The 27526-nt window shown below is 35.9% G+C and overlaps 1 protein-coding gene across 1 annotated transcript; it reads right to left on the bottom strand.

The window, feature by feature from the left end:
- Positions 1-19719: 19719 nt before the first annotated feature.
- LOC137235648 (filamin-A-like) lies at positions 19720-26658 on the bottom strand. Its single transcript, XM_067758537.1, has 3 exons — positions 26464-26658; positions 20797-20976; positions 19720-20726 (listed from the first exon to the last, which is right to left on the bottom strand). Exons 1-3 carry the CDS (start codon positions 26584-26586, stop codon positions 20595-20597), a joined length of 435 nt encoding a protein of 144 aa, XP_067614638.1. The 5' UTR covers positions 26587-26658; the 3' UTR covers positions 19720-20594.
- Between the last annotated feature and the right edge of the window lie 868 nt (positions 26659-27526).

Here is a 27526-nt window from a genome sequence, read left to right as displayed (position 1 = left end):
TAACTTTGCTGAAAAAATAATAATTTTCGATTTACTTTTATTAAAAAATTTTATATTCATATGCAAATATCTTTGTTTTAGGGATTGAGAAAAAGTATCATTTTCTGAGCCAAATAAAAAATTTAAAATTAGCTGTTGTTATTTAAGAGAAATAAAAAATTTAAATAAAATAATTGTTATTTTCTGAGAGAAATAAAATAAATGTTGAAAATAACTGTTATTTTCCGAACTAAGTAAGAAACTAAAAAAATATTTATTTAGCAGCTATTTCTAAAAAAACGTATAGCTGTTACGATCCCTGACCTGTGTTTTGTTTTCTCAGTTTGCATAACAAATTTGTTGTTCCACCCGAAATTATTGCAACGAACACGCAAACATTATTTGTGGTGTTTTCGCATTTTTTTTTTTTTTCAACTTTTTTTGTACTTGTATTTTGCATTAAAATGCAAAAATGTGTCATGTTGTCCTGTGGCGGCAAAATGTTTTTCTTGGACATATGCTCCTGAGCTTTGCCATTTGCATATTTAAAAAAAAAATTGTATTGCAGCTCACATGTGCAGGTGCATGTGGGCATGGAACACATTTAACCCTTTCGACCCTCCAGGGACACTATTGTCCCACGAAAAGTTTGTAAGTTCCCAAATCTCTTATAAGTTACTTAAAGTGGTGCAAAGAAGTCCCAAGTATTAGTTTATGGGGTTATCTACATTTTATTCTTACAAACATGCACGTTCTTAGGCATTTTTTTTTATTTTTTCTCATCAATTTGTCGACAGTGCTCAAAGAAACTAGTGCTAATTGCGTTCTTGTGCTTAAAATAATTGTTCAAATGCTTTAATTCCTTACTGTTTTTAAATCGGAACCTAAATTTGATTATAGTAAGCTACAAAATATATATTTAATTGTTTATTTCCAAAGATTTTGGATATTTATTTACTTGGGGACGCTTATGTCCCTGTAGTATTTTTTGATGGGACATTAATGTCCCAGTAGATAGTTTTCGACCCTATATATGTTTAATGTTAATTTCTTTTAGGAACTGTAAATGGCCACGAAACTAAGTGAAAATGAATTCGCAGATATCCTGGAAGACCAACAGAACGAGAATCTGTCAGGTACTTATTTTAGTAGTGGAAGCGATAGCCTTTACGATCGCTCAGAAGGTAACACTGACACTGAAGTTGACTCAAGTGACTCAGAAAAAGGCTACTCGGATAAGGATGTTAGCCTGAACGATCAGCAAGAGACAGCAGATGTCTCAAGTCCAGAATTTATTATTTGGGGCTCTCGTAGTGACACTTTCCTACCAAGAAAATTGGTCACCAATAGTCGTAATTGAAAAACCGCATATGATATATTTAGTAAAATCTTTCCAAAAATTATGTCACAATACATTGCACAGTGCACAAACGAGAGGATAAATATAATGCTTAGATCAAAGGCTAAGCAGCAAAGAATAGCTTGTACATATGCTGCTGAAGTTGATATAGTGATTGGATGCATTTTTGTAATGGCATTTATATTGATCGTAGGAAGTTGATATAGTGATTGGATGCACTTTTGTAATGGCATTTATATTGATCGTAGGTCAACCATATGGTGGAAAAAAGTCTTTTATCGCATTCTAATGATGTGTGCTGGAAATGCGTGTATTACTCACTCGGAGGTGCATCGAAAAAAACTTCGTTTTCTGGACTTTATAGTACAACTTGCTGAGTCCTTTGTTGCAAAAGGTAGAGAGACTACCGACTACAAAATATCTCATCGGCAGTAAAGGCGATCAAGAAGCTTGAGGAATATGAAAAACGTTGGCGATCATTTGCCGATCCAAGGAACTACGAGGCGTCGATGTGCCACATGTGCTCACAGGAAAATTTAGAAAAGAACGTAAATTATTTGCAAAGCTTGTAATTTGGCTTTTTGTAAAAACTGTTTTGTTTCTGCTCATTTATAAATTATTTTGTGCTCTGTGCATATAATTTTGAAATGCTATGTATGAACAAAATGAAATATTTTACTTTTTTATACTGAATTCAATAAAAAGCTGCATAAGTAATTATTTTATTGTCTAAAAAAATTGTATGCATACATGCGTAATAAATACGTATGGGACATATATGTCCCATTATAAAACCCTATTGGGACCCATCAGTCCCACCCTTAAATATCATTGTAGACAAAGAATACCGCTATCATCATGCTGCCACATATTTACTGGCCTATTTCGACTTTAAATATTCAAAAATTATGTTTCCATATACATTCTGCAAAATTCGGATCGAAAGGGTTAACTGTATTTTGATTTAAGACTTTCGTTAGCTTCACATTTGTGAAAAAGAATTGCGAAATTTAAGTAAGTTTAAGTCCTTGAATTTTATAAAAATTTGAAAAATTTAATGGGATTAGATAGAATAATACTTTTGAATCCGACATACGGCGCTCACAAATACTTAATACAGTAACTTTATTAGTTTTCATACGTTCGTTTGTTGGTAATCTAACTTAAGAAGGCCTGCTTCGTTTATCTAGGATTATCTGACTCCTATCGCGGAAATTGAATTTATAAACGTATTACCACAGAAGTTGGGGCGTCTGTCCACTTAAAGGAACGGCTGCAAGTTGACGCCTTTCTGGAAATAAGGTTGGTTGTAAACTAAATAATTGTGTTAATAAAACCGGGATCGACCTTTTCACCAGAAAAGAAAAAAATCGGCTCTTATTAAATTGAAAAAGCCGGAGAGACCAAACGAAGCTATATCTACCTGCAAAAGGGCCATCATGAGGAACTGAAGGCAGTTGCCCTGCATCACAAATGGTATGTACATATAATACAGTCGCCCGACCAATACTAACGTACGACGATATAGAAGACGCTGGACAAAAAGACAATTAATTAAAGGGTCCATTTCTCATACTTAGCTTAGACTTGACTTGACTTGAGAACTGTCACTTACAGTTTTGTTAAATGAACATTGCATATTACTGATTTATCAAAACTTAACAACACTTAACTTGACTTAGAAGTCTGTTGAATTTTGATTTTCTATGTAAGTTCTAAGGGACGTTTACATTTTGAGATGCCATTTGTTTGTTTCCATTTCATTTTGACATTTTGTCATACAAATTGACATTTATTTTTATTTTATTTATTGATTTTTACGTCCATAAATTAATTGTAGTACTCAAAATTAACTTTGTTTAAAAACCACCACTTTTTGTAGCAAATATTTCACAACAAAATGACAGCTGATTACGATGCCAGATTGTATACGCTAAGTGGAGTATAATCGTGGCTAAGTTGCCAAGTTTACGCCAAGTCAAGTCTATGCTAAGTATCAGTAATGGGCCCCTAAGGGTTGGGAAAGTGCAAATTCTATTTGCCTAGTTGTCAAAAGCAGAGCACTTCAAGAAGTATTAACGTTAATATTTCAGTTGGTTCCTCTTTAAGTGATTGGATAGGGTTTTATCGCAAAGTGGGCTCTAGGACTGAAAAAGTCCAACATGTGGAAATAAGCTGACGATGGACACGCAACTATAATAAATTATGGCAGGTGTTAATTCCCAGGAACAGATCGTATGGTTTACGGAGAAAAATTCATGGAGGGTTAAGATTGTACAAGACTCGATAAGGTCAGCTTTATTTAGATTAGAAAAGATTTGATTAGATAAGTTTATATCAGATAATATTAGAATGGATTAAATTATATTAGATTAGACTGGATCAGATTAGATTACATTAAATTAGATTATTTTAGATAAGATAAGATTAGGTTAAATAAGATTAGATTATATTAGATTAGATTAGAATGGAATAGAATAGATTAGATAAGATTAAAATAGATTAGATTATATTATATTTGTGTATGTTTGTTTAATGGTGTGTTCAGCTTATACTTATAATTAAGAATTCATGAGCTTAACACCGGCTTATAATAACTGAGTTTCAATTATTATGTTTTCTAAGAGAAACTGAAAATAAAGAAACATTTACTGGCATATTGCGATGGACCCATTTCGAAAACCGCCAACGTAATCATCATCAGGCAATTTTGTAATGTTATCAAAGGTTTCACCGGGATTCGAACCGTGAATCACATGGTGAAACTGCAGTAGCCTTTAACCACTAGGCCATCCTGTTGGTATTTGTTTTCATGCTTAATTCAGTTTTTCTCATTTCTACACTAACAACACAATTGAGAAATTTTTGTCTCTATATTGATTTGTGTGCCATGTAGATTTGTTTTTGTAAAGTTCTTCTTCGTTGCGAATGAAATGTTTCTCTTTTTCAGTTTCTCTTAGAAAACATTATAATTGAAATTCAATTATTATAAGCCGGTGTTAAGCTCATGAATTCTTAAATATTATATTTGATTAGATTAGATTAAATTAGATTACATTACATTAGATTACATTAGATTAGATAAGATTAGATTAGATTAGATTAGATTAGATTAGATTAGATGGGCGTTCAACCCCAGCCATTATTCCTTTTATAATAAAAGTCCTTGAAAAATTATTATTTCCGGGCTATTAATTTTTAATTTCGAAATAACTTCTATTTTCTAGGTCCGAATATAAAAATTAAGGCCACACTTTTATATTTTAGGGCCATAAAAAAGGAATGGCTCAACCCAATTAAACAAATTGTATAGCAATCGATTCTTCTATATATCTGGATTTGAAATAACCACGCTTTCTTTGTAAAGTGCCAAAACTTGTATTATGGATTTAAAAATATAAAAGTCCTTGTTTTAATTTTGTTTGTTTAATTTTTTTTGCAGTGTCCAAAAAATGAAATGTACACATGGTTTGACATGAAAATATAAGGTATATCGTCGAAACCTCTAAACCGGTAGAAATTTTTTCGAATCGAGTTAAAAAATAAGGCCTCCGAAGACACCGTAAAACATTGAAAAAAAAAAATAATAATATTAATGTTAAATTGTTTAATGGGCTACAAAAAAGTATATAAAACTAGCAGACCCGGCAGACGTTGTTCTGCCCTAAATTTGGCCTATCTGCATACATTTAAATAATCTTTTACCGTCTAATTCTGCCCTACCCCTCCACACTTTTTCCTAATCTTTTATTCGCTCCTACCTCCGTCTTTTTCGCTTCATCTCCATCTTCATCTCATTCTATCTCTTTCTCAGTCTCCTTCTCTCTTTTCTCTTCTCTCAAGTTTTTCTCCTTCTTCTTCATCTCTTATTGCCAATCCCAGAGGGTGGTATGTATTTTGTTCAAGTCCCATTCCGAGTCTCAGTCTCAGTCCCAGTCCTTGTCCTAATCCCAGTCCCAGGCCGTCTCTGGTATACTTCCCGGAAAAGAGCATCGTAAATACTAATATAGGCAAATTTATAAACGAAAGTTCAGGCAAATCGAATAGGACGTATGTAAATAGGTATGTGGGTATTATTAATTCTTGTCTTTATTTCGGCTTCGCATGCATATTTATCAGTTTTGCCAGGTTGATGCGACTAAATCGAATATCACAATGAACTTTAGAGCTCTCAGCAACAGCTTTCATTTTTTTCCATAATACACACACATTCTAGGGGTATTCGGCATCTGTATTATAGCACACATCAACAGCTTCATTTTGATACCCATAATATAAAAACACATTCCGGGTGTATCCGGGTTATCGTTTTGGACTATATCTCGAGACCCTAGCCTCCCAGTTGTATGAAAATTATCCTGTCCTATAGCACCCATCAACAGCTTTCATTTGACATCCATATTGTATAAACACATTCTAGGGGTATCCTGGTCCACGTTTTGGGCTATATATCGAGACCCTAGCCTCCCAATTGTATGAAAATTATCCTGTGCTATAGCACTCATCAACAGCTTTCATTTGACATCCATATTGTATAAACACACTCTATGGGTATCCGCGTCCACGTTTTGGGCTATATATCGAGACCCTAGCCTCCCAATTGTATGAAAATTATCCTGTACTATAACACTCATCACCAGCTTTCATTTGATATCCATATTGTATAAACACATTCTAGGGGTACCCGGGTCCAAGTTTTGGGCTATATCTCGAGACCATAGCCTTCCAGTTGTATGAAAATTATCCTGTCCTATAGCACCCATCAACAGCTTTCATTTGATATCCATATTGTATAAACACATTCTAGGGGTACCCGGGTCCAAGTTTTGGGCTATATCTCGAGACCATAGCCTTCCAGTTGTATGAAAATTATCCTGTCCTATAGCACCCATCAACAGCTTTCATTTGATATACATATTATATAAACACATTCTAGGGGTACCCGGGTCCACGTTTTGGGCTATATCTCGAGACGCTAGCATCCCAGTTGTATGAAAATTATCCTGTGCTATAGCACTCATCAACAGCTTTCATTTGATATCCATATTGTATAAACACATTCTAGGGGTACCCGGGTCCACGTTTTGGGCTATATCTCGAGACCCTAGCCTCCCAGTTGTATGAAAATTATCCTGTGCTATAGCACTCATCAACAGCTTTCATTTGACATCCATATTGTATAAACACATTCTATGGGTATCCGCGTCCACGTTTTGGGCTATATCTCGAGACCCTAGCCTCCCAATTGTATGAAAATTATCCTGTACTATAGCACTCATCGCCAGCTTTCATTTGATATCCATATTGTATAAACACATTCTAGGGGTACCCGGGTCCACGTTTTGGGCTATATCTCGAGACGCTAGCATCCCAGTAGTATGAAAATTATCCTGTACTATTGCACTCATCAACAGCTTTCATTTGATATCCATATTGTATAAACACATTCTAGGGGTAACCGGGTCCACGTTTTGGGCTATATCTCGAGACGCTAGCATCCCAGTAGTATGAAAATTATCCTGTACTATTGCACTCATCAACAGCTTTCATTTGATATCCATATTGTATAAACACATTCTAGGGATACCCGGGTCCACGTTTTGGGCTATATCTCGAGACGCTAGCATCCCAGTAGTATAAAAATTATTCTGTACTATTGCACTCATCAACAGCTTTCATTTGACATCCATATTGTATAAACACATTCTATGGGTACCCGGGTCCACGTTTTGGGCTATATCTCGAGACCCTAGCCTCCCAATTGTATGAAAATTATCCTGAACTATAGCACTCATCGCCAGCTTTCATTTGATATCCATATTGTATAAACACATTCTAGGGGTACCCGGGTCCACGTTTTGGGCTATATCTCGAGACGCTAGCATCCCAGTAGTATGAAAATTATCCTGTACTATTGCACTCATCAACAGCTTTCATTTGATATCCATATTGTATAAACACATTCTAGGGGTACCCGGGTCCACGTTTTGGGCTATATCTGAAGACCCTAGTCTCCCAATTGTATGAAAATTATCCTGTGCTATAGCACTCATCAAGAGCTTTCATTTGACATCCATATTGTATAAACACATTCTAGGGGTATCCGGGTCCACGTTTTGGGCTATATCTCGAGACCCTAGCCTCCCAGTTGTATGAAAATTATCCTGTACTATAGCACTCATCAACAGTTTTCATTTGATATACATATTATATAAACACATTCTAGGGGTACCCGGGTCCACGTTTTGGGCTATATCTCGAGACGCTAGCATCCCAGTTATATGAAAATTATCCTGTACTATTGCACTCATCAACAGCTTTCATTTGATATCCATATTATATAAACACATTCTAGGGGTACCCGGGTCCACGTTTTGGGCTATATCTCGAGACCCTAGCCTCACAGTTGTATGAAAATTATCCTGTGCTATAGCACTCATCAACAGCTTTCATTTGATATCCATATTGTATAAACACATTCTAGGGGTATCCGGGTCCATGTTTTGGGCTAAATCTCGAGACCCTAGCCTCCCAGTTGTATGAAAATTATCCTGTACTATTGCACTCATCAACAGCTTTCATTTCATATCCATATTATATAAACACATTCTAGGGGTACCCGGGTCCACGTTTTGGGCTATATCTCGAGACGCTAGCATCCCAGTTGTATGAAAATTATCCTGCACTATTGCACTCATCAACAGCTTTCATTTGATATCCATACTATATAAACACATTCTAGGGGTACCCGGGTCCACGTTTTGGGCTATATCTCGAGACGCTAGCATACCAGTGAAAATTATCCTGTACTATTGCACTCATCCACAGCTTTCATTTGATATCCATATTGTATAAACACATTCTAGGGGTACCCGGGTCCACGTTTTGGGTTATATCTCGAGACCCTAGCCTCCCAGTTATATGAAAATTATCCTGTGCTATAGCACTCATCAAGAGCTTTCATTTGACATCCATATTGTATAAACACATTCTAGGGGTATCCGGGCCCACGTTTTGTCCTATATCTCGAGACCCTAGTCACCCAGGGGTATGAAAATTATCCTGTACTATAACACTCGCCAACAGCTTTCATTTGATATCCATACTGTATAAACACATTCTAGGGGTACCCCGGTCCACGTTTTGATCTCAAGACCCTAGACACGTAGCGAAAAAAAAGGTAGACGTTGGCCGATTCTCAGACCTACCCAATATGCTCACAAAATTTTATGAGAATCGCTTCAGCCGTTTCGGAGGAGTTCAACCTCTAAAACCGTGACAAGAATTTTATATATTAGATGAGATTTTACAAACAACTTTAAAGAATTTTTAACTCTTAAAGGAATATAATTTCAGTTTTAGAACAAAGTAGGGAAGATTTTGACTGCTTTGAAATTATTTTTCGATGATAAAAATAGTGAAAAGAAATGAAAGTTATATAAATGGTTAAAACATGCCAATTCCGAGTTGGTTATGCGCATGCTAAAAGCATAACTTTATCTTCACTTATGAAAGTGTTGCGCTTAAAATAAGTACTTAAAAGTGTGTCCGCACTTCAATTTTTATATGCATTATGCATTATACACCACGACCAAAAGGGGTTCTATCTCTACTATTTCTCCATAAAATAATACTATGAGTAATTTTCGATAAGCGTTTTTTAGTCGCAAATATAGACTTATATACCTACACTAGCAGACCCGGCAGACGTTGTTCTGCCCTAAATTTGGTCTATCTGCATACATTTTAATACGCTTTTTCCGTCTAACTCTGCCCTACCACTCTACACCTTTTACTAATCTTTTTATTCACTGCTCCCTCCGTCTTTTTCGCTTCATCTATCTCCATCTTCGTCTCATTCTATCTCTTTCTCAGTCTCCTTCTCTCTTTTCTCTTCTCTCAATTTTTTTTTCATTCTTCTTCATCTGTCCCAGTGGGTGGTATGTATTTTGTTCCAGTCCCACTCCGAGTCTCATCATCGTAAATACTAATATAGGCAAATTTATATACGAAATTTCAGGCAAATCGAATAGGACGTATGTAAATAGGTATGTGGGTATTATTAATTCTTGTCTTTATTTCGGCTTCGCATGCATATTTACCAGTTTTGCCAGGTTGATGAGACTAAATCGAATATCACAATGAACTTTAGAGCTCTCAGCAACAGCTTTCATTTGATATCCATAATACACACACATTCTAGGGGTATCCGGGTCCACGTTTTGGCCCATATCTCGAGACCCTAGTCACTCGGCGGTGTAAAACTTACTCTGTATTATAGCACACATCAACAGCTTCAATTTGATACCCATAATATAAAGACACATTCTAGGTGTATACGGGTCCATGTTTTGGCCTATATCTCGAGACCGTAGTCACCCAGCGGTGTAAAACTTACTCTGTACTAAAGCATACATCAGCAGCTTCAATTTGATACCCATAATGTAAAAACACATTCTAGGTGTATCCGGGTCCACGTTTTGGCCTACATCTCGAGACACTAGTCACCCAGCGGCATAAAACTTACTCTGTTCTAAAGCACACATCAACAGCTTCAATTTGATACCCATAATGTAAAAACACATCCCAGTGTTACCCTGATCCACGTTTTGGCCTATATCTCGAGACCCTAGTCATCAATAGGTATGAAAACTACCCTGTACTAAAGCACTCGTCAAGAGCTTCAATTGAATAGCCACAATGTAAAAACATTGTCTAGGCGTTCACATGCCCACGTTTGGCCTATATCTCCAGACCCTAGTCACCCAGGGGTATGAAAATTATCCTCATCAAGAGCTTTCATTTGATATCCATATTGTATAAACACATTCTAGGGGTACCCGGGTCCACGTTTTGGGCTATATCTGAAGACCCTAGTCTCCCAGTTGTATGAAAATTATCCTGTGCTATAGCACTCATCAAGAGCTTTCATTTGACATCCATATTGTATAAACACATTCTAGGGGTATCCGGGTCCACGTTTTGGGCTATATCTCGAGACCCTAGCCTCCCAGTTGTATGAAAATTATCCTGTACTATTGCACTCATCAACAGCTTTCATTTGATATCCATATTATATAAACACATTCTAGGGGTACCCGGGTCCACGTTTTGGGCTATATCTCGAGACCCTAGCCTCACAGTTGTATGAAAATTATCCTGTGCTATAGCACTCATCAACAGCTTTCATTTGATATCCATATTGTATAAACACATTCTAGGGGTATCCGGGTCCATGTTTTGGGCTAAATCTCGAGACCCTAGCCTCCCAGTTGTATGAAAATTATCCTGTACTATTGCACTCATCAACAGCTTTCATTTGATATCCATATTATATAAACACATTCTAGGGGTACCCGGGTCCACGTTTTGGGCTATATCTCGAGACGCTAGCATCCCAGTTGTATGAAAATTATCCTGCACTATTGCACTCATCAACAGCTTTCATTTGATATCCATACTATATAAACACATTCTAGGGGTACCCGGGTCCACGTTTTGGGCTATATCTCGAGACGCTAGCATACCAGTGAAAATTATCCTGTACTATTGCACTCATCCACAGCTTTCATTTGATATCCATATTGTATAAACACATTCTAGGGGTACCCGGGTCCACGTTTTGGGTTATATCTCGAGACCCTAGCCTCCCAGTTATATGAAAATTATCCTGTGCTATAGCACTCATCAAGAGCTTTCATTTGACATCCATATTGTATAAACACATTCTAGGGGTATCCGGGCCCACGTTTTGTCCTATATCTCGAGACCCTAGTCACCCAGGGGTATGAAAATTATCCTGTACTATAACACTCGCCAACAGCTTTCATTTGATATCCATACTGTATAAACACATTCTAGGGGTACCCCGGTCCACGTTTTGATCTCAAGACCCTAGACACGTAGCGAAAAAAAAGGTAGACGTTGGCCGATTCTCAGACCTACCCAATATGCTCACAAAATTTTATGAGAATCGCTTCAGCCGTTTCGGAGGAGTTCAACCTCTAAAACCGTGACAAGAATTTTATATATTAGATGAGATTTTACAAACAACTTTAAAGAATTTTTAACTCTTAAAGGAATATAATTTCAGTTTTAGAACAAAGTAGGGAAGATTTTGACTGCTTTGAAATTATTTTTCGATGATAAAAATAGTGAAAAGAAATGAAAGTTATATAAATGGTTAAAACATGCCAATTCCGAGTTGGTTATGCGCATGCTAAAAGCATAACTTTATCTTCACTTATGAAAGTGTTGCGCTTAAAATAAGTACTTAAAAGTGTGTCCGCACTTCAATTTTGATATGCATTATGCATTATACACCACGACCAAAAGGGGTTCTATCTCTACTATTTCTCCATAAAATAATACTATGAGTAATTTTCGATAAGCGTTTTTTAGTCGCAAATATAGACTTATATACCTACACTAGCAGACCCGGCAGACGTTGTTCTGCCCTAAATTTGGTCTATCTGCATACATTTTAATACGCTTTTTCCGTCTAACTCTGCCCTACCACTCTACACCTTTTACTAATCTTTTTATTCACTGCTCCCTCCGTCTTTTTCGCTTCATCTATCTCCATCTTCGTCTCATTCTATCTCTTTCTCAGTCTCCTTCTCTCTTTTCTCTTCTCTCAATTTTTTTTTCATTCTTCTTCATCTGTCCCAGTGGGTGGTATGTATTTTGTTCCAGTCCCACTCCGAGTCTCATCATCGTAAATACTAATATAGGCAAATTTATATACGAAATTTCAGGCAAATCGAATAGGACGTATGTAAATAGGTATGTGGGTATTATTAATTCTTGTCTTTATTTCGGCTTCGCATGCATATTTACCAGTTTTGCCAGGTTGATGAGACTAAATCGAATATCACAATGAACTTTAGAGCTCTCAGCAACAGCTTTCATTTGATATCCATAATACACACACATTCTAGGGGTATCCGGGTCCACGTTTTGGCCCATATCTCGAGACCCTAGTCACTCGGCGGTGTAAAACTTACTCTGTATTATAGCACACATCAACAGCTTCAATTTGATACCCATAATATAAAGACACATTCTAGGTGTATACGGGTCCATGTTTTGGCCTATATCTCGAGACCGTAGTCACCCAGCGGTGTAAAACTTACTCTGTACTAAAGCATACATCAGCAGCTTCAATTTGATACCCATAATGTAAAAACACATTCTAGGTGTATCCGGGTCCACGTTTTGGCCTACATCTCGAGACACTAGTCACCCAGCGGCATAAAACTTACTCTGTTCTAAAGCACACATCAACAGCTTCAATTTGATACCCATAATGTAAAAACACATCCCAGTGTTACCCTGATCCACGTTTTGGCCTATATCTCGAGACCCTAGTCATCAATAGGTATGAAAACTACCCTGTACTAAAGCACTCGTCAAGAGCTTCAATTGAATAGCCACAATGTAAAAACATTGTCTAGGCGTTCACATGCCCACGTTTGGCCTATATCTCCAGACCCTAGTCACCCAGGGGTATGAAAATTATCCTCTACTAAATCACTCATCAACAGCTTTCATTTGATATCCGTTTTGTATAAACACATTCTAGGGGTACCCGGGTCCACGTTTTGTGCTATATCTCGAGACCCTAGCCTCCCAGTTGCATGAAAATTATCCTGTACTATAGCATTCATCAACAGCTTTCATTTGATATCCCTATTTTATAAACACATTCTAGGGGTACCCGGGTCCACGTTTTGGCCTATATCTCGAAACCCTAGTCGCCCAGGGGTATGGAAATTATCCTGTACTATTAAACTCATCAACAGCTTTCATTTGATATCCATATTGTATAAACACATTCTAGGGGTACCCAGGTCCACGTTTTGGGCTATATCTCGAGACCCTAGCCTCCAAGTTGTTTAAAAATTATCCTGTGCTATAGCACTCATCAACAGTTTTCATTTGATATCCATACTGTATAAACACATGCTAGGGGTACCCGGGTCCACGTTTTGGACTATATCTCGAGACCCTAGCCTCCCAGTTGTATGAAAATTATCCTGTACTATTAAACTCATCAACAGCTTTCATTTGATATCCATTTTGTATAAACACATTCTAGGGGTACCCGGGTCCACCTTTTGATCTCAAGACCCTAGGCACGAAGCGAAAAAAAGGTAGACGTTGGCCGATTTTCAGACCTACCCAGTATGCTCACAAAATTTCATGAGAGTCGGCTCAGCCGTTTCGGAGGAGTTAAGCCTCTAACACCGTGACAGAAGAATTTTATATATTAGATGTAAAAAAATACGGATATTTTTTTACATGAGCGATTCAAAATTACATTAAAATGTACATAATAGGATTAGATGGCAACTGTACGAAATAACACAAACAACCTTGAAAAATTACCTCCAGTAGCAGCAGCTCCTCAAAAATTCCTAGAATGTACCTAGTGCTTATCATATTTTATATAAAATGCTTCAATTAATTTTGGAGAAAGTTAAGAATACGTAAAGCAATAAATATAGCAACGCAAGGAGGTAGCCCTACCAAGAAATATTTTAATTGGAAAAAAACACCGTTCGTTTAATATCCATGTTGGCATAAATCATTCAATTTAAAAAATATATTTTAAAATAGTTGGCAATGTTTCAAAAATATTAGAATAACAACGCTTAAGTAAACGAGCTTTAAGGATAGCATCATACTTTTAAACGAAAATTGTATCCAAACTGGATCGACCTCTTTAAGTGATAGCAACGAATACAAAGTAATTAATGTATTAATGTTAGGGGGTAACCCTAGGTGCCGAAAATAGTTCGATATAAATACGGGGTGAGGTAATTTGCTTTTTTTTTTTAATATCAAATATGTGGCAGCCTTGTCCTTTATTTTTATACTCAGCTGAGCAGAGCTCACAGAGTATATTAATTTTGTTGGCATAACGGTACCCCGTAACGGCATAGACTACGCCAGATAGATATAGACTTCTATATATCAAAATGATCTGGGCGAAAAAAGAAATCCATTTAGCCATGTCTGTCCGTCCGTCCCGCCATCTGTCTGTTCGAGAACACGATAACTTGAATAAATTTTAAGATATCTTGATAAAATTTGGTATGTAGGCTCCTAGGCGATCATATCAGATCGCCATTTAAAATGAACGCAATCGGACTATAACCACGCCCCCTTTTGGATATCGAAATTTTCGAAAAACCGAAAAAGTGCGATAATTCATTACCAACGGCGGATAGAGCGATAGAACTTGGTAGGTGGGCTTACCTTATGACACACAATAGAAAATTAGTAAAATTTTAGACAATGGGCGTGGCACCGCCCACTTTTAAAAGCAGGTAATTTAAAAGTTTTGTAAGCTGTCACTAGGTAGTCGTTAAAGATATCATGATGAAATTTAGCAGGAACGTTACCCCTATTACTATATGTGCGGCAAATAAAAATTAGCTGCGTCATGCCTTAGTTGTTGTTAAGCTTTTCCCAATTGCCTTCTTTTGCATATATTATTCTTCTACACATCACATACTTCGTATATAATTAAGTGTGGAAGTTATGCATGTTGGTAAGGCGGTTTCAGAGAAACTCATACAAACAGGCAACATTTGGTTAATTCGTTGTAGTTCTATAAATAGAACAAAAACAGCAACAATACCAAGTTTCTCTGAGACCGCCTTACCTACATGCATAACTTCAACACTTAATTATATACGAAGTATGTGATGTGTAGAAGAATAATATATGCAAAAGAAGGAAATTGGGAAAACTTCACAACAACTAAGGCAAGACGTAGCTGAATGCGTTTGTAACCATTTCAACTATCGTAGGAGTGCGGGTTCGAATCCCACTCACGGGAGAAAAGGCTTTGAAGAGATATACAAGGTGTAATCGAAAAAGCTGTCGCCTTGTCCGTCCTAATATCACGTTGTTTTAATTTTTCCCAAATTATTAAATAAATTATAAAATTAAAAATTGCTTGAAATAAATGTTTTCATACATTTAAAGCAATACGGGCAATCCCCGATTAACTCATACAAAAATTAGGAAAATCGGATGACGAACACGCCCATTTTTTAAAAAGAAAATTTTTAAAAGTCAAATTTTAACAAAAAATTGAATATCTTTACAGTATATAAGTAAATTGTGTCAAAATTCGACTCCAGCAATGATATGGTGCACCAAAATACAAAAATAAAAGAAAATTTCAAAATGGGCGTGGCTCCGCCCTTTTTCATTTAATTTGTCTAGAATACTTTTAATGCCATAAGTCGAACAAAAATTTACCAATCCATGTGAAATTAGATCGGGGCATTGCTTCTATGATGATAACCCGTGATGAAAATGGCCGAAGTCGGTTGAAGCCAGGCCCAGTTTTTATACACAGTCGACCGTCTGTCATTCCGCTCGGCCGATAACACGATAACTTGAACACAAATCGATATATCTTTTCTAAACTTAGTTCACGTACTTATCTGAACTCACTTTATCTTAGTATTAAAAATGGGCGAATTCCGACTATGACCACGCCCGCTTTTTCTATATCAAAATATTTCATATTCATATATTTCGAAAAATGAATAAAATGCCATAATTCTATACCAAATACGAAAGGAGGGATGAAACATGGATTAACTTTTTGGCGCAAAGTATACATAACTTTATAAAAAACTTTGTAAAATGGGTGTGACACCTACCATATTAAGCGGAAGAAAATGAAAATCTTCTGCAGGGTGAAATCAAAAGCCCTTGGAATGATGGCAGGAATACTGTTCGTGGTATTGCATATATAAATAAATTAGCGGTACCCGACAGATGATGTTCTGCGTCACCCTTGTCCACATTTTGGTCGATATCTCGAAAACGTCTTCGCATATAGGACAAGGGGCCACTCCCTTTTAAGATCCCATTAATACCTTGAATTTGATACCCATATCGAACAAGCACATTCTGGAGTCACCCCTGGTCCACCTTGTTGAGCTACGCAAAAAAGAACAACCGGTTCTCGATGATTGAATATGAGAGTGAATAACTTTATTGTACAGTTTGCTTATTTATATGTAGCGGAAAAAAGGTTTACATAAATATGTATGTTGGTACTCCATTGTTTCTTACATACTATATGGAAAGCAACGTGATTAGAAAAAGTGAGTAATTAAGAAAAAGACATCTAAAGAGATGAGAAGAATAAGCTGATGAAATAAACAGTAAGCGACCAAAATATTAGTACGCTTAACACTTCCACTTTTATTAATCAGGTTATTCTCATTTTCACTTAATATTTAAAAGTGATGTTAGCTTATCAAAGTTCTGCCAGAGGTTTTGCAAATATATCTGCCAACTGTTCGTTTGTTGGTACATACTTCAAAGTAAAAAAGCCGCAGCCCTCGTATACCTCTCGTTTAAAGTGTACTTTGACCACAATATGCTTGGTTCGCTTGTAATATTGTGGATTCTTTACCAAGTTAATGGCACTCTGATTGTCCAAATATAAATTCGGTGTTGTGGAGTAGTCGCATAACTCACTCAACAGACGTCGTACCCAAATTAGTTCCTTTACACTTTCGCATGCTGCCATGTACTCGGCTTCGGTTGTTCAGAGCGCTACTGTTGGTTGAATTTTCGAAGACCATGAGATCGGTCCACCGCCGAACATTATAACATAACCTCCGGTTGAGCGTCTAGTACATACATCTCCAGTAAAGTCCGAGTCACTATAACAATTTAAAGATGAATGAACAGTTTTTGTAAAACATATACCTTTATCAATTGTGCCTTGTAAATATTTAAAGATTCGTTTAAGAGCGGCAATGTGTTCGCCCTGAAAGGTATCCCAGAATCGACTAACATAGGATACTGCAAACGCGAGATTTGGTCTTGTGAGCAAAGATAAATACATTAGGGATCCCACTGCTTCGCGGTATGGATAATTTGAGTGGATGCTCGCTTCCGCATTTTTGAGTATACCTTCTATAGGAGTACTAACTGGCTTAGCATCCAACATGTTAAATCGCTGTAACACTTTTCCAGCAAAGGTCCTTTGTTTGATGAAAATCTCGTTTTTACCAAGCGTTATCTGCATACCTAGATAAAATATTCAATCGAAGATTTTAATTTCGAATTTGCCTTTTAAGTAATTAATCAAGTCGTCAAATGCGGTACTGGACTTAGCCGCAATTATTCCATCATCAGTATAGATTGCTAGGATGAGCTTTGAGTTACCAATTTCGCCTACAAATACGCATGGATCAGCCTGTTTAGATATCAGGTTATATGTTTCTAACATTTGTGTAAATTTCTTGTTCCAGCATCTGGAAGCTTGCCTCAAACCATAAATACTTTTATTTAACTTGCAAACCCTGCCTGAATCGTCCTCATAGCCAATAGGTTGCTGCATATAAATTTCATTCTCAAGATTACCGTAGAAAAATGCGGTTTTAACATCAAATTGTTTCATCGTCAAATTATATGTACAGGATAATGCAAAAATTATACGCAGGAACGTAAACTTTGCTACTGGGCTAAACGTTTCACAATAGTCTGTGCCGAATTTCTGTGTGAAACCTCTTCTGTGTGCAACCAGACGTGCTTTGAACCTTTCAACTTCACGTCTTTCATTCCGCTTTATTTTAAACACCCATTTATTAGAAATTGTGCCTTTACCATAAGGAAGACTTACCAAATCCCAAGTTTAATTGTTGTTGCGAGATTCAATATAGAGATTCAATGCCACACCCTATTATAATACTCATTACCACCTTTCATTTGATATCCATATGGTACAAACATATTCTAGAGTCACCCCTGGTCCACCTTTATGGCGATATCTCGAAAAGGCTTCCACCTATAGAACTAAAGCCCACTCCCTTCTAAAATACTTATTAACAAAGAGAGTAGAGTCGTTCATTCTCCACAAGGCGGGGCGGCTGCACCAGGGATACACCATACGTTTTGCTCCTGCTTCGTTTTCACCATCTGGATTAAAAAAGTCATGAGCCTGGGCATTCGCGCAATTTTAGTGGTGTAAATTGTATGGCGCCAGTGCCAATGCCGGTGCCAGCTCAATGGTAGTTCATTGACGCAATAACTCCAAGCGAATTTTTGACGCTACTCAGTAGTGAGTGCGTAGTACATTTCACTTGCGCTATTGAGTGAAACCATTTTTAGCGCTAATGTCACTAATTTCCTAGCGATGAACTATATATTGTCAACATTTCGTTCAACGAACGCACGAAATTGCCACATCTGCTCAAATTTTGCCGAAAAACGTTATGCGATGTCATAAAAACTAACACTGCTGCAGCGCGAACACACCCTATATCGAGCAAATAAGAAACAAATAGAAAAATTAGCTTTTTTTAGAAATCGCTCGGCTGAGATTTTCCATTGTTGATTTAACTTAAGCTGTTATGTCAATATTTTTCAGCCAGCTTATTTACAAATAGGTAATTTTTCCAAAGGCAAAATAAATTACAGAGTTATACAGCTTAAAAAAATCAGCTTTGTTGAGGCGTACAGCATAGCAAAAGGTCCTACAATTTCCACAAAGTTTTAGAACTCTATAATGTACCATCTTATATTTAAAGGGTCTTTGATAAAATTAAATTATAAAATTCAAGGTGACCAAATGCAAAAAAAAATTATTTCGAACAGCTGAACATACGCGTTGCAAATTTTACTCTAATAATTTTTTATATTTATGCGCGAAATCGGATAATAAACCTGCCACTTTTTCGATATCCAGAACTTCGAAAAATTTTGAAAATGGTACAACTCATTAACAATTACTGATAAAGTAAATAAAAACTTTGAAAATGGGCATGGCACATCCTAGATATAATGGGAGAAAAATGTCTGAAAGCAAAATTGTTGTTTTTGAAATCAGTAGAGGATCAGGCGCAAAGTGTTTTAAAGTTTTAATCTTGCAAAATTAGAAGTAATTTTTCAATGGGCATGGTCCCGCCCTTTTAAGTTAATCTCCCCACAAATCGAATGAAATTATTCGAACTAAAATTGGTAAATTCCAAGGAAAGAAACTTGTTTTTGTGACGGTTACTGTTCTAAAGCCTCTCTGATGACATCTTTCTTTAAGTTTAGCCTAACAACACGCACATCTGTGTATAAAATGTTCAGCTTCGCCCATACTTAGACTCACTATTTTTTATTTATTATTAAAACAACCAAAAATTTAGTTAAAATATATTTAATTGTTATTTGAAAATTTTTGTATATATCTAAAATTAAGTAAAATATATATAAATCATATGTTAGATTAATAAAAAAAACAATTGTCGTTCTTAAATTTATTAACATAGCTTTTTTTAGTAAACACTGAAGTGAAATTTAAAAATTTTAAAAATGAATAAAATTTTTTTTTTAATAAATTTTTTTAAATATTTTAAAGTCGAGTTTTTAGTTCTTTTGTTTTTTTTTCATTTTTTTTTTTCAATTATAAGTTTCAAATCAAAAAATTTGTTTTAATTTTTTTCTTACAAAATTTACTTTGAAAATTGTTTAAACCATTTTTTTTTTTTTTAATTTTTATTTATAAACAAAAATTTTTTTTGTATAGTTTTTTGTTACAAAAAATATGTTAAAACGTTTTAAGAAATAATTTATTTTTGTTTTTTTTTTTATTTTCTCATCTAATTTTTTTAATCATAAATTTATTTTAATTTTGTGTCGGTAAGTAAATTTGCCTTCATTTGGTTTTTTTTTTTTTTTAATTTTCTCGTTTGTCGTCGATCTGCGTGGCCGGTTTGTTACAAACAAACAAAGTTTTTTGTTTATTTTTATTTTACCTTTGGAGCTTATTTATAAACTTTTTTTCTTAACACCTTTCCAACTTTGCGCTTTCAAATAAAAACAAATAAACTGCACAATCTTCTATACACATACATATGCATGTGTGTATAAATATATCAAATGTGTGTGTCTGTACAATTTGTCAAAGGAGTACACAGTTGTTATCCTGTCGGCCACGATGACGCAAACAGCGCGAACCTATTTCGTATATAAAATCTGGAATACTTATATAATGCTGCTGCTGGTTCAGCAACTGACTGCCCAGCAATGGTGATAGACGGTGTTTTTGTTGTTGGGAGCGATGATGGAACTGTTGCGGTGATGCTGGTAATGTATTACAATGTTGCTGTTGATGTTGTAATTGTATTGGTTGTTGGTATTGATGTGGAAGTTGAGGTTGAGGTTGGGTGTTTTGATGTTGCGTCAATTGGCTGAGGACTGAGCTGATACTACTTTGGCCTCATAAACCTTGCAAATAGCGAAGTAACTCTTCTTCAGTATCGAATATCATTTCAGGAAATGGTGAGCCTGGCACAAATTCACCAGCCCATTTGACTTCGAAGCGATAATCACCAGGCTCGGTTGGAACGTACTGTTTGGAGTGTTGAGAAAAATGTTAATTAAAAACTGAGCATACAAATGTATGCCTAATCCTTCCTTACCTTGCACAGTATGGTGCGATCCTTTTGACTTTCACGTTGCATTTCGACGCGGAATGCTCCTTTGGGGCCACGTATATGCACTGTTAGTTGTCCAGCGACAGCACCACGCGTATCACAAATAAAACGCGATTGGAAGGTGGCCAACACGCCATGCTCGATACCAGGGCTATAGGCGTGAACCTTATAAATAAAAATGAGAAGACATTAAGATATGCGATGAAAACTAAGGTCAGTTCTATAACCAGAATTAAGAAAATGATAAAGACGGAAACATAGATCAATGCGAAGATGAAGACTAAGGTCAAACCTAAGATATACATTAAGCCCAAGACCTAAACCAAGATCAAGGCCAAGAACTAGATCGAGATTAGGACCCCGGCCAATACTAACACCAAAGAGGATATCCTCTTTGGCAATACATTGATTTCCAGGGGTTTCATTGAGATTGGCACTTCATTGAATAGTATTGTGATGATAGACAATCTCATAAATACCCGTTTTGGATGGACCACGTATAGAGTGAGGCACCTCAGAAGCACCACATTTCACCAAAGCCGACAGCTCACCTTTTCCTACCTCATTGAGCGACACCGAAATACTAGCTGGTCGCTGACGCGCCGAATCACCAACTTCGGTGATCTTCACTAATGACGGATCGAAGAATGTTAGGGTACGGGTACCAATACCCGTGTATCGCGATCGATGAAACGTATCAAATAATTACCGGTCATGTGTGTGCGGAACTCTGCTGTTTGTCTGGTAATTGTGTACTGCACTGGCCTATGATCGGGTCCCATAATCTCAGCAATCTGGTCATCTGTAGGAAAATCGATTGTGGCCAAACTAACTATTTGTATGTGTTGTGTGGTTTGTTGTATCTCTACGCGGAATGGGTTACCATCGACGGGCACTCCGTTGAATGTAATATTCACATAGTGTGGCTCGGTTGTCTGTGGCATGAAGACCACGCGCGCATGCACTGCTTTAACAGTGCTTTTGTCGGTCGAAACGAGCAGTTCTAGAGTACCCTCACCAGCGCCAGCAGCATCCACGCTAAAAGTAACCGGTATACCCAATGCCGCCGGTCCATATTATTGACCGCTGATACTAACACGCGAGACATCAAAGTCATTGCATGAAAATGGTGAGCCGTTGATATGTTTAACATTGGCTGTAACACTTATCAGATGACGACCCACAACTGTGGGCTGAAATGTGGCTGTGTAGCTGTCGCCGCCTTGCGCTACAAGCTGACATATAATATTGTCGCCGGATGGCGTTTTACGAATACTTGCGGCTCGACGCCTTCGAATCCCTCTAGCGCGTAAGTGTTATCCACTTTGATAGCGGCCTGCTTTAAACCCTCTCCCGTAGCCATAGATAATAAATGATAAAAATGAAATACAATCTAGGAAAACCTTATGAAAAGTATTGGTTGGATGGAACTGATATAAGCGCCATAGTTAGTGATCTAATTCAGCATCGTATTAACCAAACCGGACGATGCTTTTCTAACACGTTAACAAAGTCCAATATGGGTTCATGATAAATTCGGAATATACCGAAGCTACCCTGCAAATCAGGTAATGGAATTTGTTTAGAAATAAGTTTACAACAAAGCTTGGGAGCAGTTTATGATAATCTCGCTCAGTCATAAACGGGCAGAACCTTGTCAAATAGGACAAGTTATTGAAGTGTCGCGGAATAGATTTAATATAATTATCGAAGATCTGAAGCAACTATTCAAAAATGTTTCCCAGTCTGCTTCTATCAACCACAAGCCTACTGTTTATCTACATTCCCGAAGACTCGCTTTTGATTTGAAAGAAGTATTAAAATTGGTTTAAGTTGCAGTTGGTCGTGATTATAAACAGTGATCTTCAAAATTAAAACAGTTGTTGTGTTGGTAAGAGTAAAATCATTGTAGTCATTTATTAACGAGCAACGAGGCAAGGCGTGTGCACGCATGTTTGTTAACACTCAAAGAATTATTTTTTGAATATGTTTAAAAATATTATTTTATTGTTTGAGTCTCATAGAAAATTAAAAAATTCTGCGTATCAGGTGTTTTTTGGAATGTGCCAATAAACAATACCCTCTTTCGGCGTTGCAACTCTGCTTGTTAAAAGAAAGGGTGTAATAATAAATGTGAAGTGAGAGTGAATGTTCTGCGGTAATTCTGTGGTCGTAAGCAATAATCGCCTGAGTCCCTTCCTTTTACATAGCTGATGACCTCTGTTATAGAAGCCCACTGGGACATCGTAGGGGTATGCCTTATTATAGAGTAATTGGATCATAGGAACAACCTTACATAAGTATTTTGATATTCTGCAGATAGTTTCACCCAGCATTGCCTAGCTAAGGAGGTGCTTTCTTTTCAGAACTTTGAGCTCCCTACAACGCACGAAGTTAAATTCGAAAATTATATTTAATTATTTGCTGGGTTGGAGCTGTTTTGGTCGATATGTATAAAGAAAAAAACCAAGAGTTTTTTACTTTTCTCTTCTATGCATTTCGACGCATCCGCGTCATCATCAGGAAGTCTATTTATTTTCAAACAAACAACATGAAAATACAAAAGTAATCATTATTTTCAATAAACATTACAAATTCAACATTAAAACAATAACTCACAATAATTTAATTAGTTGTACAAACACAATAATATCACAGGACAATCAACACATTCATTTTTCTTATTTTCTATTTTTGTTTTTATCATTTTTTATTATTGCTGTATATGCGCAATTTTATTGTAAATGTCTTCTTTAAAATTCATGACATTCGTCATATGTTGTTGGATGCGGAGACTTTCCAGTGTCATCCTCCTTTTGCATCTTCTCTCAACATCTAAAATTTTTGCGTTCCGAAAATCAGCTGTATGGTCATTGTCAGTCAGGTGTTGAGAAAGCGCGGTATTTGTTTTTCTGTTTTTTGCGTCCATTTCATGTTCGTGTATTCTCGTTCTCAATGCTCTTTTCGTTGTGCCAATGTAATATTTATTGCAGGCATTGTTGTTGTTACCGTTGCATTGAATTTTATACACTACATTGCATTGTTGTCCCTTGTCTATTTTGTCTTTTGTTTTTGTAAAGAAACGATTAATTGTATTGTGTGGTTTGTGAGCAAATGTTATGTTGTCTTTTTTCATAATTCTCCTGAGCGATTGATTACTTGTTAGTCCGGGTATATAGGTAACTCCAATATAAGTTTTGTTTGTGTTTGCTTCTGTTTGTCCATTTGATGAATTAGGGTGGTCCATTTCTTGTGTCGTATTAATTATAAGCTTTTCTATTAGAGTATTCGGGTAGCTATTTTTGAAGAGAATATTTTTTATTTTCTTCTTGTTTTCTTCTATGAAATCACCGTCACTTAGAAGATGTATTTTCCTTATTAGACTTGTTGCTGTGTTAATTTTCTGCTTCCATGGATGATTGCAGTGATAATTGATAATTCTTCCTGATGCCATCGACTTTGCATACCAGTTGAACGTTAAGTTTTGGTTTTTTCGGTGTATTTCTACGTCTAGGAAGGCAATTTTGTTGTTCTGTTCTAATTCTTTAGTAAATTGTATCCTGGTATGCTGTGCATTAAATACTGTTAGTATGTCTTCCACGTCTTTAGCTTTAACAATTGCGAATATGTCATCTACATATTTGATTATGTATTTGACATATATGTCTTTGCTTTTTAATTCAGCGAGGCTGTCGTCCAATATTTTGTCCAGAACGATAGTTGCAATGGTTGGAGATAGCGGGTTGCCCATTGGCATTCCGTAGATTTGTTGGTATATGGTGTTGTTATATGAAAAATAATTGTTGTCACGTAAGCAGAAATCTAGTATCGTCTGGAACTGTTTTTTGTCTATTTGTGTATGTGTCTCCAATTTTTCCCATTTTCGCATAATAGTGCGTATTGCTAAATGTATGGGTATATTCGTAAAAAGAGATACGACGTCGAATGAAATGAGAATTTCGTCGTCTTGAATTGTGAAATTATTGATTTTTTCTTTAAGTTGAAGTGAACTTTTTATATTAAGATCATCGGATATAATATTTTCTAAAATGCTTCCAACAAATTTTGATAATTTGTAACATGGTACATTAATAGATGAGCAAATCGGTCTAAGTGGTGCGTGTGGTTTGTGAATTTTCGGAAGTCCGTAAAGTCTTGGAGCATTAGCAGCCGCGGATGTCAGCTGAAATTTTTGCGCTTTCTCAACACCTGACTGACAATGACCATACAGCTGATTTTGGGAACGCAAAAATTTTAGATGTTGAGAGAAGATGCAAAAGGAGGATGACACTGGAAAGTCTCCGCATCCAACAACATATGACGAATGTCATGAATTTTAAAGAAGACATTGACAATACAAATAGCGCTTATACAGCAATAATAAAAAATGATAAAAACAAAAATAGAAAATAAGAAAAATGAATGTGTTGATTGTCCTGTGATATTATTGTGTTTGTACAACTAATTAAATTATTGTGAGTTATTGTTTTAATGTTGAATTTGTAATGTTTATTGAAAATAATGATTACTTTTGTATTTTCATGTTGTTTGTTTGAAAATAAATAGACTTCCTGATGATGACGCGGATGCGTCGAAATGCATAGAAGAGAAAAGTAAAAAACTCTTGGTTTTTTTCTTTATACATATCGACCAAAACAGCTCCAACCCAGAAAACATTTTCATAAAGAATTTGGTCCAATCAACATATATATATTTAATTATGTTTCAGACCTACAGTTAAGATGCTTGCAAGTTGCACAGTCGATTTCTTTTTCGCGATTTTCAATAATCAAATAAATGTTTCCAGATATCCCTTGGAGGAAACACAGGCAGAGCTTGTTCTACGACCCTGCGCGTGATACGCAAGTCAGTTTTTGTGCATTTTATATGGAAAAAAAAGTCGTAGGGTCGACAAACCATGAAGAGGGCTACCTTTGAGCAAATTTTTCGAAAATATTTTTAATGTTTCATTCCTAAACACATGAGCCTGGAAGCTGAAAAATAGTAAGCAAGCAAAACAAGTCCATAAATAAGAGGCAGGATTGGTCAGAAAATCTTTCCTGTGGTAGTCCCATTATCGATTGGGTAAACTCGCCGTCGTAAAAATAGAACTCAATTCAACGTTAGACTTGTGGGTGGCCTAAAATAATTTGAAGTACTCAACTGACAAAGAGATTGGTTCAAATGGAAGACAAATAGGACATCATTGCTACTTTAGATTAGTTTTGAATAACGGGCTCATAGCAATAGATCCCCAGAAGCTTCGTGGAACAATCAAATTCATCTCATATTATGAACGCAGATAATTTCGTAAAATATCAAAAATCATTATCTACTGCATACCTCAAAAGTACTGATTGATTTTATATTAAAAAAATGTGAATACTTATTTTAAGGAAAATTGTATTTCGATGAGAACCCGAAAGCTCAAATATGCACAAAATAAAAGTTGAAAAGACTAAGTGCATAAAACAAATAATAATAAAAAAAAATACTTAAATCCAATTTGGATGTGAGTGAGTGACTGAAGACTTTCGAGATGTGTGCGGTTACGATATACGCGAAAAAGATTAGTACACACATACATATATATAAAAAGGGAGTATCAAATTTTGCAGAGGGTTATACACTAACTCCACAACGAATACATACCTTCAACATTGACCTCAATATCTTCCAAGCGACCGCCAGCGTGATTGATAACAAAAGAATTTGGTTGATGTACGGGACCGGGACCACCGAGAGAAACTTGTGGACCCGACATGCCACCGACATGCCGACAACCAGGCACAAGCATTTTATTGAATGTGAAATTTATAGTATGTTCATACGGCTCAGTTGGCACAAAACGAAATGGAGAATCTATGAAAAGAGATGAAAATAATAAATTTAACGGATTTTTATAAACCAGGAACTCACATAACTGTGATTGATTCAAATTGAAAACCAAAAAAATCATAAAGGCTTAAATCCATTACTATCTTTAAAAGGCTTCATTTTTATTTTTTCAGTTTTACTATAAAAATAGAAAATTTTTTGGAATGAAGTAAAATATGCGAACAATAAGATCTCGGGTAAAGTAGCAATCTCAAAAAATAAAAATTATTCTCCTAGCGAAATAAAAAAATTGAAAAATAACTGTTACTTTCGGAACAAAATAAAAAACTCAAAAAATTATTAAGATTTTCGAAGCGAATTAAAACTTTCAAAAAATAACAGTTATTTTCTGAGCGAACTAAATAACTTAAGAAATAAAACTAAATATTTAATAACAACAGTCAATAACAGAAATTTCTTTGAAGTATAACTATTTAATTTCGGTTTATTATGGCCCCCTAAGTACAAAAATAGCCAAAATATAAAATTCTATGGATACGATTTTTTTTTTCTAAAATCACGAATTTTCACAGAGCTATTTCCATTTATTTTATCATATCTAAGAAATTACTTATCTAAATTCGTTGAGCGAAACACCAGTGGATTCACGGCAAAATTTTCTTCAAGTCTTGATAAGAACATATTTTTATATGATGACGTTGTGGAGTTGATCGCATAAAAATGTAAAAATTTTTTTTTTTGCAAAATCGAACATTTTTTTATTTTTAAAAAATTCATAAAAAATCGAAGGTTTTAAAAACTTGCCATTTTTATATCACGGTCTTAAAACTGTAAACATTATAAATAATTGAGAACACATTTCGTGAAAATACATTAA

This window comes from Eurosta solidaginis, unplaced genomic scaffold (assembly GCF_040869045.1).
Source record: "Eurosta solidaginis isolate ZX-2024a unplaced genomic scaffold, ASM4086904v1 ctg00000339.1, whole genome shotgun sequence".
In the NCBI taxonomy this organism is placed as follows: Eukaryota; Metazoa; Arthropoda; class Insecta; order Diptera; family Tephritidae; genus Eurosta; species Eurosta solidaginis.
This window is presented reverse-complemented; position numbering and strand designations above follow the sequence as displayed.

Coding starts and splice junctions, on each gene's coding strand:
- LOC137235648 (XM_067758537.1), bottom strand. CDS start 26,586: ATGTCGGTGGCATGTCGGGTCCACAAGTTTCTCTCGGTGGTCCCGGTC. Junction 20,977..26,463: donor TATTGAGGTCAATGTTGAAG/GTATGTATTCGT, acceptor TTTATTTATAAG/GTTCACGCCTATAGCCCTGG. Junction 20,727..20,796: donor ATCGCACCATACTGTGCAAG/GTAAGGAAGGAT, acceptor CACTCCAAACAG/TACGTTCCAACCGAGCCTGG.